At 40.5% G+C, this 16,524-nt stretch overlaps 1 protein-coding gene across 8 annotated transcripts in view; it reads left to right on the top strand.

Annotated features, from left to right (window-relative positions):
• RIMKLB (ribosomal modification protein rimK like family member B) overlaps positions 1 to 14,022 on the top strand; it is a 47,587-nt gene extending 33,565 nt beyond the window's left edge. For all 8 annotated transcript variants that reach the window (XM_063356666.1, XM_063356647.1, XM_063356673.1 and 5 more), the window contains 4 exons: positions 5,654 to 5,884; positions 7,787 to 7,873; positions 9,813 to 10,016; positions 11,458 to 14,022. In XM_063356666.1, the coding sequence (XP_063212736.1) occupies positions 5,654 to 5,884; positions 7,787 to 7,873; positions 9,813 to 10,016; positions 11,458 to 11,921 (986 nt within the window). In that variant the 3' untranslated portion in view covers positions 11,922 to 14,022. The remainder of the gene's footprint in view (positions 1 to 5,653; positions 5,885 to 7,786; positions 7,874 to 9,812; positions 10,017 to 11,457) is intronic.
• Positions 14,023 to 16,524: the final 2,502 nt, after the last annotated feature.

The raw sequence follows: 16,524 nt of genomic DNA, 5'->3' as shown, positions 1-16,524 counted from the left end.
TGCTGTACGGTGGGAACAAACATATGGTCAGTTTAGGAGTCTAGCCTGATGGACAGCAACTTGTTCAGTCACGATAACTCAGTTTTGATTGCATGTCTATATTCTGAGGCATTTCATTTGGAATGTGTGCCACCTAAATAATAACTCTCTTAAGACTTAGGCTTTTTAATTGAGAAATTGTGGTCATGAGATAAATTTGTTATAGGGAAGAAGACAGAAGGTACTAAAAAACCCTGCAGGTATGAATGAGGGCTGCAAAGTTCCAGAATTTTAGCTTGTTTCCAAAGTATGTGTATCGACCCCAGAATTGTGCTAAATCAAGTTGTTGAGAGGCAGCTGTCATCCTGAGTATCTTGCAATGCAAATAGATTCTACCATGCTAGATGTTACCATCTGAAGAACTTTCTTAGGGTATAAATACATGTCTTCTGATCTCACTGGTAACAGCAGTAGAAGTTTCTGCCTCTTCTGTCTTCACTAGAGTTTAATGCTGCATCTATTTTCTGTGGACTTCACAGGTTCATGTGGTGGCTTCTAAGCTGTTTGGATCAAAATAGGCCTTTTTAGCAGATAGCAGAGACTTTATATGTCAGGCTCACCTACTGGGAATGACAAGCAGCAGGGCCAGTTGGGCCAACCAATGAGGAGTCATGCATTTACTCAGTCAGTTCCATCATATGCTGCTTTGAGCTGTCTTTGAGAGAAACTTGAGGCTTTTCAGCTTTATTTGAGGGATGTGGTGTAATGGATCAAGTCATTTCCCAGGTGATTACAGTTGCAAAAACTCCTTTTGCACTTTCATGTGAATACTGTGATGTTTGCTGTATAATGTTAAAGGCCTACCGCATTCCATTTTGGAGAGTTTCATCTTGCAGAGGAAGAACAAAGAAAGCTGATACTAGCTGAAAGAAGTCTTGTTCAAGTGCAGGATTTACCTCTGTTTTTATAGTACGATATTCCAACTCAGAAGTCTTTATTCCATGGGGCCAAAGAATCCCCAAAAGTTTTATGATAACCTAAGTTGTTCCCCAGGCACTGGTACAATGGTTGTTATATTTTGGTAAAGTTCATAGTAAAAATCTCCCTATCCTGGCTGTCAGTATTGGTACTTCAGAGGACTGTATAGATGTCTGTTTGCCATGTGCGTGATGTTATGGGCATCTATTGAGAAAGCCAACAAATGGACCAGCTTGTCATTTGTCAAGGTATTTCTCTATGATCTGAACATCTGCCTTCTGGGTGTTTGTGAGGCTGGTTCATTGTCCACAGGCAACTGTGAATATAAAACACTACTACTGTTCTGGGATCAGAACCACAGAATGATAGGGGTTGGAGGGGACCTCTGGAAATCATCTAGTCCAACCCCCCTGCCAGAGTAGGGTCACCTAGAGCAGGTTGTACAGGAGCACGTCCCGGCAGGTTTTGAATGTCTCCAGAGTTGGAGACTCCACCACCTCCCTGGGCAGCCTGTTCCAGTGCTCCAGCACCCTCAAAGCAAAGAAGTTCCTCCTCATGTTTAGATGGAACTTCTATGTTCAAGTTTGTGCCTGTTACCTCTTGTCCTGTCACTGGGCACCACTGAAAAAAGACTGGCCCAATCCTCCTGACACCCACCCTTTGAGTATTTATAAGCATTGATAAGATTCTCCCTCAGTCTTCTCTTCTCCAGACTGAAGAGACCCAAATCCCTCAGCCTTTCTTCACAAGAGAGGTGTTCCAGTCCCCTCATCAACTTTGTAGCCCTTTGCTGCACCCTCTCCAGCAGTTCCCTGTCCTTCTTGAACTGGGGAGCCCAGAACTGGACACAGTACTCCAGGTGCGGCCTCACCAAGGCAGAGTAGATGGGGAGGATGACCTCCCTCGACCTGCTGGCAACACTCTTCTTGATGCACCCCAGGATGCCATTGGCCTTCTTGGCCACAAGGCCACGTTGCTGGGTCATGGTCATCCTGTTGTCCACCAGGACTTCCAGGTCCCTTTCAGATGAGCTGCTCTCCAGCAGGTCAGCCCCCAACCTGTACTGGTGCATGGGGTTATTCCTCCCCAGGTGCAGCACCCTACACTTGCCCTTGTTGAATTTCATAAGGTTCCTCTTTGCCCATCTCTCCAGCCTGTCCAGGTCTCTCTGTATGGCGGCACAGCCTTCCAGTGTGCCAGCCACCCCCCCAGCTTTGTGTCATCAGCAAACTTGCTGAGGGTGCACTCTGTCCCTTCATCCCGGTCATTGATGAAGATCATTACATGACCCCTGGGGAACACCACTTGTCACAGACCTCCACCTAGACTCTGTGCCCCTAATCACAACCATCTGAGCTCTGTCTTTCAGCCCGTTTTGAATCCACCCCACTGTTTATTCATCTGACCCACATTTCCTAAGCTTCCCTATCAGGATGCTGTGGGATACTGTGTCGAAAGCCTTGATGAAGTCAAAGTAGACTATTGGTACTATTACTGCAAAGGAAAAGAAAGTTCATCTCCATTTTAAAAAAATGTTTTATTAGCTATTAACCATTCTTTAAGTAGTATCTCTGTAACATCTCTTTTTTTTTTTTTTCCTTTCTCCCTCTTTGCATTTGTGGATTGGTTCTTTGGGAAAAAAAAATTAATTGTATGAATTAATATCTTCTGTGTTACTGCTTTCAGCACACCATAATGAATAAATATTATTTTATCAGCCCACTCAGCAATAATGACCATTAACCTGTTAACTGTGGGGTCTCAGATGGAACGCTGAATACAAGCTTGTTCCAAAATGGCAGAATCTAGCTTTCCTTTTTACTGTAATAAAGCTGCTTCTGTTTGCAGCACTGTGTTGCTGGGAGACTGCAGCTAATTTTTATGGCGCATGTCAGTAGTAGTGATTCAAATTATACATTTCATTGAGTAGCTCTTCTCTTTGTTTGTAAACAGTCTTCTATGATGGGAGAGATTTTTTTTTTTTTGTTCTGAGGAGAACAGTATCCAGACCAGAGAAAATGATTGAATCTGAAACAAAAGCTCAGATTGTTCTGTTGATAATATCACTGTACTTCTAAGTCACTCCAGGGGAAATGGTGGTCTGGGCTGAATTTACATCAGTGTGATAGTCAAGTCTAATGGAGGTATTCAGGAGAATTCCAGGTGAGGCTTATACATCCCCTCAAACTGCCTTTTTTATTTTTCAGACTCTGTTACCAAAGGCAGGCCTCTGCTTTGTTTATAAACATACGGTAACTAAAATATTGTTTGTTTCCTACTGACCTTCTTACTGTGTGAGAAAAGAGCTAGTCACTGAGCTGATGTTACAAAGAGTGATAATGAGGAGGCAGCCAGAAGTAGCTAATCACCAAGGATGGGATAACAAGGAGTAGTTAATTACTTCAAGGTTCTTTTATGCATCAAGTATGTGCTCCTATACCAATTAGGACAGAGCTGTGGCTACTTCAAGGAACATCCGTATCATCCTCAAGAAGTTGGCCAACTTAAGAGTAAACTTTTACTGTCCTGAGATGACTCAATACCTTAAAAGGATAATGGAAAAAGGGTATCCCCACCCAAATGACCACCAGGGAACTCACACCTGTGCAGAAGTGTCTTGCTGACGCTGCAAAATTTAACATGCATGTGCAAAAAGGCTATTTGGTCATCCTAAGGAATATGTAAGCCTAGGTGGAGTTATGTATTAGGTAGGTGGAATTATGAGCATCTCCTCTCTAAACTACTTTTCGTTTTGAGAGCTTTTATTTCAGGTAACAACTCCATGGTGCAAAGCTTCAGCATGTGGTGTGTCTTTAAAGCAAAACGACAAAATAGACTCTGAGAATTAGACATTAATATGAGTTAGAAAACCATGTAGTTTTGGTTCACAGCAAAGATCTAGTGGCAATTTGGGGATCTGTAGAAAATGCAGTCATTTTTAAAATGACCATTACACAGCTTGCATATGGATCAGGACATGCATGTAATTACACTGGCAAAAAGTGGGTGTAATTGGGCATGCACCTAAATGAGAAAATACATGTGTAGGGTGGAATCTGACTAATGTGTTAAAAATCTCTTGCTTGCTGAATTTGTACTCCTTTTCTGGCTGTAGGAGATGGTAGTCCATTTCCTGATCTTCACATTCTGCTTGGGTTTTTAGCAGTGTCTTGCTTTTAATCTTGCTTGAGATGCCTTTATAAAATGGTGTGTGTGTTTGTCTGAAGCCTGCTTGCTTAAACACGCAAGTCATGTCAGCTGCAGTGCGGCAGTGCTTGGTGCTAATGAGGTGAGCAGCCAGAGCACCCGTCTGCTTGTGTTTTCTCATCTCTGTACAATTATAGCAATGCGGACTGGAAAAAGCGATTTGTATTGGATATAGCTCTGTTTTGGCCTTTCCAGACTGTGACTCTGTGTCCTCCTGATGACTGGGCAGCATATTTCTACATCCATTTTGGGAATTAGGTGGTCGCTTCACTGTATTTAAGGCAAGCTCTAAAATAATCCTCCTTGGGAGAAGAAAAGAAAATGGGAAGTACAGAGAGGGGGAACCCCTCTAATTAATTCAAAAGCACCTTGAAATGAAATATATTGCCTGGCAATATTTATCTTCAGGTTGAGTAGCTGTAAGTCTGTATTTGAAAAGTAATATCTTTAGAGTAGAGCTAATCAGGTAATTAATTTGGGCTAGATCTGAATGGTTACAGCTGGCCTTTTGTAGGCACAGAAATGCAGATGCACTGTGATTTCTCAGCTCCCCTTCTTTCTCTTTTTTTAACTCTTAAGGTGCTGACAGCAGTGGGAGCCGCGTATTTTACACTGAAGTCATAAAGTTTTACTTTGAATATGAGGCAAATAAAGTGACTATCAAGTCCTGTTTGTCTTCTCCCATACTCAGATGTCAGACTGTCTTCATCAAACTTGATGCCTTCCCTTCCGGTCCTGTTGTATTCCTGTTTCTGCAGCCTGTCTTTTAGTGTTTCTTTTTCAGAGACATAGTCTGTAAAGCTATAGGTCATTATTAAGTAATACATTGGTCCTGGTAGCAAAGCTGGCTTTCCTTCTCGTTCTTGCCATAATGTCATGGGGTGCTGCCCTGTTAGCTGATAAAGTTATTTCTGAGTACTTACTTAGTATAAATCAGATCATTGAAATTATCTGTGTTAAAAATACTGCTGTGGGGGTTTGGTTTTGTTTTTTTTTTTTTTTTAAGGGTCATATCTAGTCTCTGTTACTTTGGCAATATGTTGTGTAACGTGATAACACAGAGGGATCAATACAGCTAGGACTGAGAAAGGTATGAACTGTATCATGTAGGCAAGAACCAGCAGTGGGAGGCAAGAACCTCCTGAGCTGTTGATACTGCTGATGTGAATGTTACGTGCAGCTAACACCCATAGAAAGGATCATGTGTCAATCTATAAAAAAAGTTCTTCATCCTAGGAGGTAGACCAAGATTGCGTGCTCTAATACAGTCTGTTCTTTGCCTAGTCCTAATTTTAAGTGGGTTAAGAGTGACATGCATGAAACTGTACAACTGACAAGATGCATTTTATGGAGAGTTGTGCTGTTTTAGTGCTCACTGTTGAAGTCTGGTATCTCTGTTGTCCTCTCATATAGTGCAGTATTTCTTTGCCGTTTACCTTCTCCTGAAGACCTTGTAGTTGATTGGAATGGTTTTCTCTTCCTTCTTTAGGTCTCCGGGTGAATGGGGAGCTCATTACTGCTTACCCGCAGGTGGTGGTTGTGCGTGTACCAACACCTTGGGTCCAGAGTGACAGCGATATCACAGTCCTTCGCCACCTAGAGAAGATGGGCTGTCGATTGATGAATCGTCCCCAAGCCATCCTCAACTGTGTCAACAAGTTCTGGACGTTTCAAGAACTTGCTGGTCATGGTGTGCCTCTTCCAGACACTTTTTCATACGGTACGGATAAGAAGGATAGCAGGGTGGCCTACAATAATTTGTGCTTTTGCAGTGCAAAAGATATGAGTCAAGTTTTGGAAATACATAGAATTAAGTAGCATTAGGCTAGTTCCACAGATAAGCATTCAGTAACCAGAAAAGGAAATAAAAATCGTAACACTCAGATTCTGTTTTTGGCTTTGTTGATTAGCTGCGTTGCTTTGGGAAGAGCACTTTAACTGTACTTCAGCCTCCCAGGCAACTAATTTGGGCTGTTACTACTAAAACACTTTGAACTCTTTTCCAATTGCCTGAAACAACAGACAAGAACTTGGGGAGCTAACCATCACAGGATACTATAAAGATCTAAACTTTGGTAAAATCTGAAAGTAGAATTAAAATTCTATATGAATAAAAATATCTGCAAATGTATTAGTTATTGTGAAAGGACAGAAAGAGTACAGGCCCTTGTGTTCAACTTTTTAACAGTTGTTTGGGGTTTGTTTCCCACCAGAACAGTTAATTATTGTTTCTTGTGCTTGCCTCTGGACACTGTTCTTGACAGTGTACTGGATTAGAGGAACCATTTGTCTGAGCTACCCTGATGCTATCTCTGCTTTTAATTACAATATATTAAAGAATTGAAGATACCTCTCAGCCTTCCTTTCCTTCTTGGGAAATATCAGTGCTTTCCTCCCCTTTGTGTGATTGCACTGATAGGCTTGTGTAATGGGATCTTGACAAAAACACAAACAAAACTTGACAAAAACATGGGTCAAATGTTTCCATCAATTACTATGAAAATACATCTGAGAAGAAACATATCCTTTCTTTAGAGATGTGGTTGCTTTAGCTCTGAGAAAGAAATGAGTTTTTAATTTTTTTGGGGGAAGGGGAGACCACGAATGATGGGGTAATTGGAGAACATCTCTGTTCATAACTCCCTGCCACTTGTTTTAATGCCTGCCTCTGGAATTTGACAGAAGCATGACCTTTTGTTTTTTCTTTTTTCTTTTTTCTTTTTTTTTTTTTTTTTTAACACAAGCATCAAGTTATCAGTGAGAGCTGGCTTTGCCATGAAAAACAGGATGTGCTGAACGACATGTTATTCCATGACACGCATTAAAATCCATGGCAGGGTAGTGATGGCTGCTGCTGGCTTTGTGACCAGTATCTTGGCTTGACTTCTGCGCTTTACTGCACATGCTGTTAGAGCAGTCTCCCTTTGTCTGCTGACTTTCTCCTATAGTTCTTGCACTGTCGTCAGCGTTCTGTGAATTCAGCTGAACTCAAATAATCTTGAAGTATCCACCATCATCATGTGAATGGTCATTAAAAGCTACTCTCTAAAGTCCTTACAGATGCAATGAGACGCAAAGGTTGAAGTACTACTTCAGGATCTAGGGAGAATGAGATGCACGAGACTTAAGCCTTGGAAAGGGGGGAGGTGGAGTGACAAGATTTGGGTTGTTGCTGCTCTCTGGATTATGCCTTATCTTTGTATTTCATGTTGCTTTCCTGGTTAGTAGTTTGGATGTAACCGTTACTGGTCATACCATCTGTGCTATTTTCCTGCTAGACATTTGAAAAGGTGGGAGTTGGTAAACTAAAGGGGATGAATTGGAACAAGACGGTAGAATCAGGGCATTAAGATTTGGAAGATTGGATTGAGCCTTTGGGGGTTATGATCAAGAGGCCTTTGTCAAATCGTGTCTTCCATTTCAAAGGAAGTAGGAGTTAGTATCCCACAGATTACAAACACCTTCAAAGTCTGATCATGCTCCTTGACCAAGTTCCTCTTAACTGATAGTTTTTTCTGCATTATCTAAGCTGTAAGGGTGGGAGGAATGTGTGGCAATTACATCCCCAATTTTGCAACACCAGATTGGTGGCACATAATGTTGTTGGTTTTCTTTTTGCCAGGTGGTCATGAGAATTTTGCCAAAATGATTGATGAGGCGGAAGTGCTGGAGTTCCCTATGGTGGTGAAGAACACGCGGGGTCACCGAGGTGGGTGTGAGGTCAGGGGTGAGGGCAAGGAGTATTCTGAGCAGCACTCTTTAAGATTTTTGTCTTGTTGAGGGATAATAGTTAAGAAAGTCTTCTAATAGGCGTTGGACCTCTTTGCAGTACATCTAAATTCTACCACCCTCTCACTTCTGAATGCTGAGTAGACTGCAACAATGGGAAGTAGTCTTAGTAGAGCCAAGTCTTGCAATAGCAGGGGGAATAGAGGTCCAAAATTATGGTGCGTCGGTGAGGAAAGCTTTGAACTGGAATAATGGAAGGTCTGGCCTTAGGGAAGTAGAAAGAAGCCTGTATGGATTTTAGAGCTGTTTCTAAATAGGCATAAGAAATTAAATCTTAGTTTGTTCAGTCTTAGTTTGACTTTTTTTCTACTTGACTTTCTCTATAATTAGGATCTTGATTTAAATAAAATCTCGTGTACTGTTTGTCAGACTGGATCTCTGTTTTTCAGAAAAATATCTTTGGCAGTGCCGATGATAATACAGCAGGTTCAGATAAAATTGTTCTGTTTAGCAGTGTTTTATTTTAAGTGTTGAATATGAAAAAATACATCAGTTTGGTTTAATGTTAGATAGTGATCTACTAAAGGAAACAAGGTTTAAAATCAAATTCAGAGGTTATTTGCACAGGAGGTTCCATGTTCCTCTAGCAGTGTTCTGTGTTATGGAGACCTTAAATCCTGAGGAAGCAGAGGCTGCTCCAGTTGGGCTTTGGAGCACTTGATTTAATTCTTCTTCACGTGTTATTTCTCTTTAGTTCTGCTACTGCTGCATTTGTATTCCCGTAGTTGAGATAGACAATTTGTCAATTGATTTTTGTACTCTGTTAACACTGTAGCTTGATTGAGTGGCGATTCTGCCACAAAAAGTTTCTACAGCCTTACTGCAAAACATAAATCTAATATGACACATAAGAGTGCTTGGGAAAGAGGTATAGGAGTTGGGAAATGTAGCTGAAGATGGAAAGGGATGCCTTCTTGTGAGACTAGAAATGAGATGCAAAGTGGTAGAATCTGTTTCAGGAGTGACTTTCAGCAGTATTTTAAAATTGAAAAAGAACAAAGTCATCTTTGGTGTGCTTTAGAAATGAAGGGTAATGAAATGATGATGTTTTAGGTTAAACAAAACATGTCCTTGAGATGCTTGCTTGCAGAAAAGTCAGTGGTTTCCAAAGAGGTTTTATTTTGTTTGGTTTTGGTTTTGTTTTTTTCAAAATTGCAGTACATTCCATTCGGTTTAATATTTTATGGAATCTTCTGCTAAATTTATCTTGAATATTGTGGATTCTAGTATTTTCCTCTGAACATAGTTGTTCTACTGCAAGGCCTCATCCTGGAGTTGCGAGCTCTTGAAAATATTTGGAAGAGCAGCTCTCAACAACTTCCCTCTAGTTGAAGCAGTGCTGCAGTGGCACATCAGTGACTTCAGTATTCTTAGCTGCCTGGTGTTTAACAGCTTCATCTCATTGGTTCCTGTGTGTCAAAGCTGTAGGCTGCAGGTCCAGTCATCTTGGATTAACAAAACTGTGCTATTAATTAAATGTCTGCTGCTCTTTAAGTATTTCTTTCTTTTTTTCTCTCATTAAGGACGTGTACCAAAAGGAGTTGAAATGACAAGACCACCTCCTTTATCTAAAGCAGTTTTATTTTCTTTCTTTCTTTCCTTTACTTTCTTTTTTTCTTTTTTTTTTAACTCCTCATACGGCTCCTCAACTATGTCAGTACTTGAACACTTACGAGCCCTGAAGCAGTGGAGCACTTCTGATGTCCACAGAAGAATTTGTAAATGGTTATAAGCTACAGATGGGGCCTTTGAGAATGGGCAGCATACTGGTCAGAGGTTTTACTTTTATGTGGTGAATCATTGATGCAACTCAAATCAGTAGCTTCTTCCGATCTTCCGATTTTCTTTTCTTCGTACAGGTAAAGCTGTGTTCCTGGCACGAGACAAGCACCATTTGGCAGACCTAAGCCATTTGATCCGTCATGATGCCCCTTACTTATTTCAAAAATATGTTAAAGAGTCCCATGGCAAGGATGTACGTGTCATCGTAGTAGGAGGCCGTGTAGTGGGCACCATGCTTCGCTGCTCAACAGATGGGAGGATGCAGAGTAACTGTTCACTTGGTAGGAAAAGCATTGTTCATAGTTTTGATCAGAATTTTTAATCCAGTTGAAAAATCACAAACCCAACTGAAATAAGCTGCAGATTTTATTTTGCATTAATTGTGCTTACTGTTGGAGGTTTACAGAGGAGACGTGGGAGTGAGGATTAAGTGAGAGATGTGTTGAGCAAACAGAAGGAGAGATAATCTCTGCCGAAAGTATTAGATGGATAGCATGGATGAAAAGGAGGGGAAAGGTCTAGGAACACAAATGGAGTAACTGATATGGCAGTGTCATGCTAATGCCGTGTTATCATTCATTTCATCCTGTTAAGAGGAATAAAAAAGAAGGAAGACAGAAGACAAGACTGAGAGAGGTGGAGGAGACAGACAGTTGGCAAGAGGGTGAGAGAAAGTGTTAAGGGAGGAAACTACTGAAGGCAATAAACAGTTGGATTGCATTGTGCAGCTGCTGTGCTGCCTTAAGTCTTTCAGACTCCTCCCTGAAGGCATTTCCCCCAAAGACCATGTCTGGGAGGAAGAGGAGAGTTACTACATTGATTGTAGCATACTCAGAACTGAGTTTCTGCATAACTTTGGGTGTAGGACAAGGGGGTTTGTGAGGGTAGAAGGAGGGTTGAGGGTGCCTGGCTGAAACTGTACTGAAACTGAGCAGGGATGGGATAAAATGTGTTCATGTGTAGTACAGTTTTGGCTAGTCAAAATGCCCAAAATGCCTGAGAGGTTTTAGTTACTACTCGATGCTGAGGATGTAAAGCCTGAAAGATTTTTCTGCTAAATGCTTTTTTGTTTTTTACTGTTTGTTTTATGTTTTTTTTTAAAAACTTAAATGTGATAGATGAAGTCTGAGTCGGTTAATACTTAGATGATGGACTGTGAACTGGACCAGCTGAGATTCAGATGCAAATGTTCCCTAATTCTTGCTTTAGAGACAGTAACCTATGATAGCAAGCTGAGAGGGACATGAGTAGATTATAATGTCTTAAACCTCTTCCCCCTCAATTATATCTGTTAGAGCTGTAGTCTTATCAGGAACATTTGGTTAAATTTTGCTGAAGGATTTCTTGTGATGGCTTAAAAATATGTATGAAAAGCCTCTACCTTAAAAGAAACAAGGGTGGTTTGTTAGGTCATCTTTTTTCTATCCCAAGGTCATAAAAATCTATGACACCTTTCTTGACTAAAAAGTCACTACTTACTGTTTTTTAAACAAGTCATAATCTTGACCTGCCTTTGGCAGTTCAGAATCTTTTGAAATCCTGCTGTGGCTTCAAGTTCATTAGTAGTCACTGTGGAAAGGAGGTTGCTATCTGAGTCGTCAGCAGTATCCTTGCAGGCTCGCTTTGGAGCTTCCCAGCCAAAAAGCACCAATCATTTGAGAAGGATGTCAGTCAGCTGTGACCAGACTACAGACAGCAAGCTTTTTTTCCTTTTTTTTCCAGGTGGTGTAGGTATGATGTGCTCGCTGAGTGAACAAGGCAAGCAGTTGGCAGTCCAAGTGTCAAACATCCTGGGGATGGACGTGTGCGGCATTGACCTGCTGATGAAGGACGACGGTTCATTCTATGTCTGCGAGGCCAATGCAAATGTAGGTTTCATTGCCTTTGACAAGGCTTGTAATCTAGATGTAGCTGGTATCATAGCGGACTATGCCGCTTCTCTCCTTACCCCCGGTCGCTTGACGCGGCGCATGTCCTTGCTCTCTGTGGTGTCCACGGCAAGCGAGACTAGCGAGCCAGAGCTGGGCCCTCCAGCTAGTGCCACTGTCGACAATATGAGTGCTAGCTCCAGCTCTGTCGACAGCGACCCTGAGACCACGGAGAGAGAGTTGCTCACCAAGCTCCCGGGGGCTCTATTCAACATGAACCAGCTATTAGCCAATGAGATCAAACTTCTTGTGGAGTGATGCCACATGTAAATAGATGACCAACAGAACTCTCTCTTGTAAATTTTTTTTAAACCAACTTGCAATGCTGTTTATCAGAGAAACTCAGAGGAGTGAGGAAAGGGGTGGGGGTGTCGATCAAGAGAGCAAGAGTAAAAGGCACGCGTGCTGTAGTTGCTGCCCCTACTTTTTTGCAGAACATAAAATTGTGTTCATTCTTCAGCATCAGTTTTCTAATGAAGATGCTCTGTTCACAACCTAAGTGGGAATTTTATTTGGATGCTGCTTAGGTCCCCAGCTGTGTTGCAGTTCATGTGTGTTCACAGGAAAGCTCTGGAGCATGATTCATGCTTGAAGATTTTCAGAAAGCTGTCTGGCAGCTCCCTAGAAACTTCGGTGAATTACTGCACCAGTTAAGTCTCTTCTTCCTCTGTAAGGCTTGATCTTGTAAATTGCCGAGTGCCTCAAATTCTGAATTTGAGTTGAAGGTGTTAAATACCAGGTATTTCAAAGTTTCTGGGCACCTTAGTACTCTTGTAGATGGGAGTAAGTTCAGGATCTTTTAAAAAAGTCATCACTTTCTGACCTTGCAGGATATAGCCTTTCAAATGATGAGGCTGAGAGAAGTGTCAGTTGACTTAACGTGAGCTTTCTGTACAAATCTGTAATTTGTGCCATCTTGGTATTAATTGACAGCTTTGTGTCTGTATTTCTTTATGAAACTTTTGAAGGAGGATTTTAGTACTTGCGCTTTTCTCATTTCAAATCTTGATTTTGGAAGGTATGTAGGGGAATTGGTCATTCTATTTGTGGCAGAAATGGCACGTTTTAACTATTTTTTGCGTGATTGGAGGAGATAAACAGCACTGTAATGTTTGGTATACAAAATAATGTTTAATCCAATGTGAAAAAGAATTACACTAGTTTAAAGCAAACGTGCATCGACTTGTATTTGTTAGTGTTTTAGTCTTTTTGAGAGAGATCTGCAATGTTAATGTTCCTTTTTTTTTTTTAATACATGCTAGTCCAACACTCCCTTCTCTATGCCTGCATCTTTAACAGTGGCCAAAGTGAAAACACTGCAGACTATTTGTTAAGAAAACACTGAGTTAAAGCCTGTACATTGGCATGGGGTTTTTTTTTGTTTGTTTTTATTTTTTGTTTTTTTTGAGGGGGGAAACGTGGTAAGGTGTGGAGGAGGAAAAAGTTGGTTAAAAGTGATTAGACATCTAGAGGTACTTTAGAATAAAGCTGCAGTTCATACAATACTTACCAGGCTTACTTTTTCCCCAGTGAACATAAAAGCTGATGTTGGCAGAAATCCAAAGAGGGGAGAAATACTCAATTCTTAGCTTTGGAAAACATGCAGCAGATTTAAAAAAGAAAAATTATTAAAAAAAAAAAAAAAAAAACCAGAAAAAAACCAACAAAGAGAGCTCGGCCAGAATTAAAAATAAAAATAACCTAGGTCCACAAACAATTAACAGATTGATCTTGGACCCTTATGTGTGTGTGGTATGAGCGCACACGCTTGTGTGTGTTTGTGTGTGTGCATTTGCTTTGCTTTATTTCTTTTTGGGTTTTGGCTGTTTAGCTTCTAATTTTTTTCCAGGCTGTCTGATTTTCCTTAGTCCTTCCGGCTGTGCATTTTCTCATTAGCCTTGAGCTCTTTTGGAAAACAGATAACCAAAACAGATACTGAGTCCATTTTTCAGTCCTTATCTTCTCCCTCCTTTTCCTCTTGTTTCTCCTCCCTCCCTTTCATTCCTTTTTCATTCTCTGGGTTCATAAAGCCCTGGAACTATATAGAGAGATATATATAAAAAGATAAGCCTCTTTTTTAAAAAAAAACAAAAAGTAAAACGTTTACAATTGAAAAATAATCTTCTGAAAATAGGGTTTGTTTGGAGGGGGGTTGTGTGTGTGCAATGCTGCTGTTTTCTGGATACTTTAATGGAGCATGTCCCATGTACCCTCTGAGGCTCTGCACTGCCCACCTCTGTGGCCCCTCCTCACCTCTCTGCTGCTCTGCTGTTTTATCTTCACTTGGACCTTAAACACAACTCACGGACATTATGCAGAGAGTCTTCAAGAGGCAATAAACAGAACAGTATTAACCTGCTTTATGGAGGTTTGATCATGCTTCTTTGTACAGTTTGTTTTTTTTTTTTTTATTTTAAAAGGAATGTAATAAAATGGCTTTTTTTTTGTAGAATTAAATATTATTATTAAAATCAAGTGAAAGGTTGACTGTTGGTGTTAAGCAGGAGAATGGGCCACCTGGTCCAGCCACAAAAGGAACTTCAGCAGTAAAGGTATTTTCAAGTCTTTTCTTCCTGAGCCTTCAAGTGCAGAGGTTAAACGTGAAGAATATAAAGGTCTTTAACTTCCATGAAGAGTTGCAGAAACACAGAACATGAAAGAAACCTAATTTTCCAGTCTCTTCCAGAGACTCATCTCCCCCTGCTTGTTTATGTAAGGGGAATTTGGGTGGTGTGTGTTTGTGGTGTTTTGTTTTGTTTTGGTTTTTTTTCTTTTCCTTTTTTCTTAGGTGACTGCACTCCTTGAGAGGTTGATAGGGTCAGTCTTTCCCTTCTCAACTGTGGCACACATTGAGCACATGTGGAATAACAGCAGGGAGTAAACATTTGCTAGTTGATACAGTAGGACCTCTGTATTTCTATCACAGGAAACTTCTTTTAAAGGAAAGAACTGGTAACTGAACATTCTGGAGTGTTTTTTGAGTCTCCACAGTATTTTGCAGGGAAAGGCTATGGCTCACAGGAACTTTACATTTCCATCACCGTTCCAGAATGTCCAGGTTACACCTCACAGTAGTAAAATCTTTGAAGTAAACGTGAGATTTTTTGAAAGACAAAGAGTGGATTCAGAGATTTATGGTTTGGCTCCCTTGGGATAAGATGCTCCTATGTGGTTGATGCTTCCATTGCTAGCTTGGAGATAATTCTATGCAATAGTGGTCAGGGAGGCAGACAGGATGTATGTTTGTTTGGACATTGGGTATTGATGCTACATATGAAAACCTTGCTTGAGGGTTCATTGGTACAAATGGGCACACTTGTCTTGTGTATTTACTCCCTGCTTATCCATTGCTCCTGAAATACTGAAATGTGTAGAATGGGCTGGGGGTGTGAGGGGGGTGTCTTGTTTTTACTTAAAGGAGAAAAACGTCAACAAATCTAGCCTGTGGTGACGAGGCAGTGTCTCCCATTGAAGGTGAACTTTACAGACATGAGCTTTGTACACTGTATTTCCTTCAGTTCCACATGTTGAAAAATACATGCTAAACTTTTATACAGTTGCACTAACACTACCTCTGTATGTAGTTTTGGAAGCATGTGCTGAAAAAATGGTCAACGTAGTGCTGGATTACACATAGTATTAATAACAGCTGATGGTGTTACAACTGTTTTTGTATATTCTAATGTTTGAAAGAGCCAGGTAGAAACTCTTGTTGGCAAGAATAAGTTTCTTAAACTACATCTGATGAAATTTTGTTCTTTGTAACACTGGAGATTTTCTTCTGTTCAATTTACTGCATTTATAATTGATGTCTTGCTATGCCAATGTACAGATTGTATCTTAAGCCTTGTATTTAATGCTTTAATGTGTTTTATAAAATCTTTTCTTGGAATGTTACAACACTTCATTGGTAACACAGTGTCAATGATTGATGCACATGTGGACTCTTAACGTTTTTGTTCTGAGCTGATGGTCACTCTTGGAGAGTTTTCTCCTACTTCGTGTGCTATCTTTCATGTGTGATACTCAGGAAATAACCTCTGGAACATCTGTGTATGTCCGACGCAAAGGAGATACTTCTACAGATGTTGTAATGGACTTCAAAATCCAACAAAAGAAACCAGTGACGTTTGCTAAATCTTTTCTCCCCCTTATTGCAAAAATCTATCAGTTAAATACGTGAGGGACCTTAAGGGACTTTGAAAACAAATCACATGTACAGTATCTTTCTCATGGCTCACTCTTTTTGAGAAGGTTTATGGGCTTTATGGCTGGTGTGAGACACACGACCCACTCCTGTTCTCTCTATGGAATAGTAGGTGCTCTGACAGGTAACTTCTGTTGCTACTGTCTTTTCATTTTTAATTTTTTCACTGTTCCAGGAATTGTTTTAAACTGAACATTGCAAGGTTTATAACCAGATGTTTGCTGCCTTTTCCTTTGTTTTATTTCTTTAAGTCTTTTTTAATCTTTGAGGGTGACTTTTGGAGCGTTCTGGTGGTCGATCTTGGCCTGCTGTTGGAAGTCTCCAAGCCTCTCATCTTTCCAATTTGAGTTGAAAAGTTTTTGTTTTGTTTGTTTGTTTAAACCAATGACACAAACTAGACGTGCGGATTTTGGGTGGGATTTGTTGTTGCTCTATTTTGTGTGACTTATTTTCCCTTTTTTAACAGAAATGTGTTCTAACAGTTCACACTTTGTTACTGTTCTTTGCAAAACTTTTCAGGAGCCAAAAAAGTCAAACAATGCAGTGAAAACCTTCCCTTCTCCCTTTTCCGATGGCGAGAGTGAGAACTTATGAAAAGTCCTTGAGAATGTTCCTTCCTAAACTTTTCCCCCCAGTAATGCAAGCGGGTAAAAT

The sequence above is a fragment of the Chroicocephalus ridibundus genome, chromosome 1 (assembly GCF_963924245.1).
Source record: "Chroicocephalus ridibundus chromosome 1, bChrRid1.1, whole genome shotgun sequence".
In the NCBI taxonomy this organism is placed as follows: Eukaryota; Metazoa; Chordata; class Aves; order Charadriiformes; family Laridae; genus Chroicocephalus; species Chroicocephalus ridibundus.
This window is presented reverse-complemented; position numbering and strand designations above follow the sequence as displayed.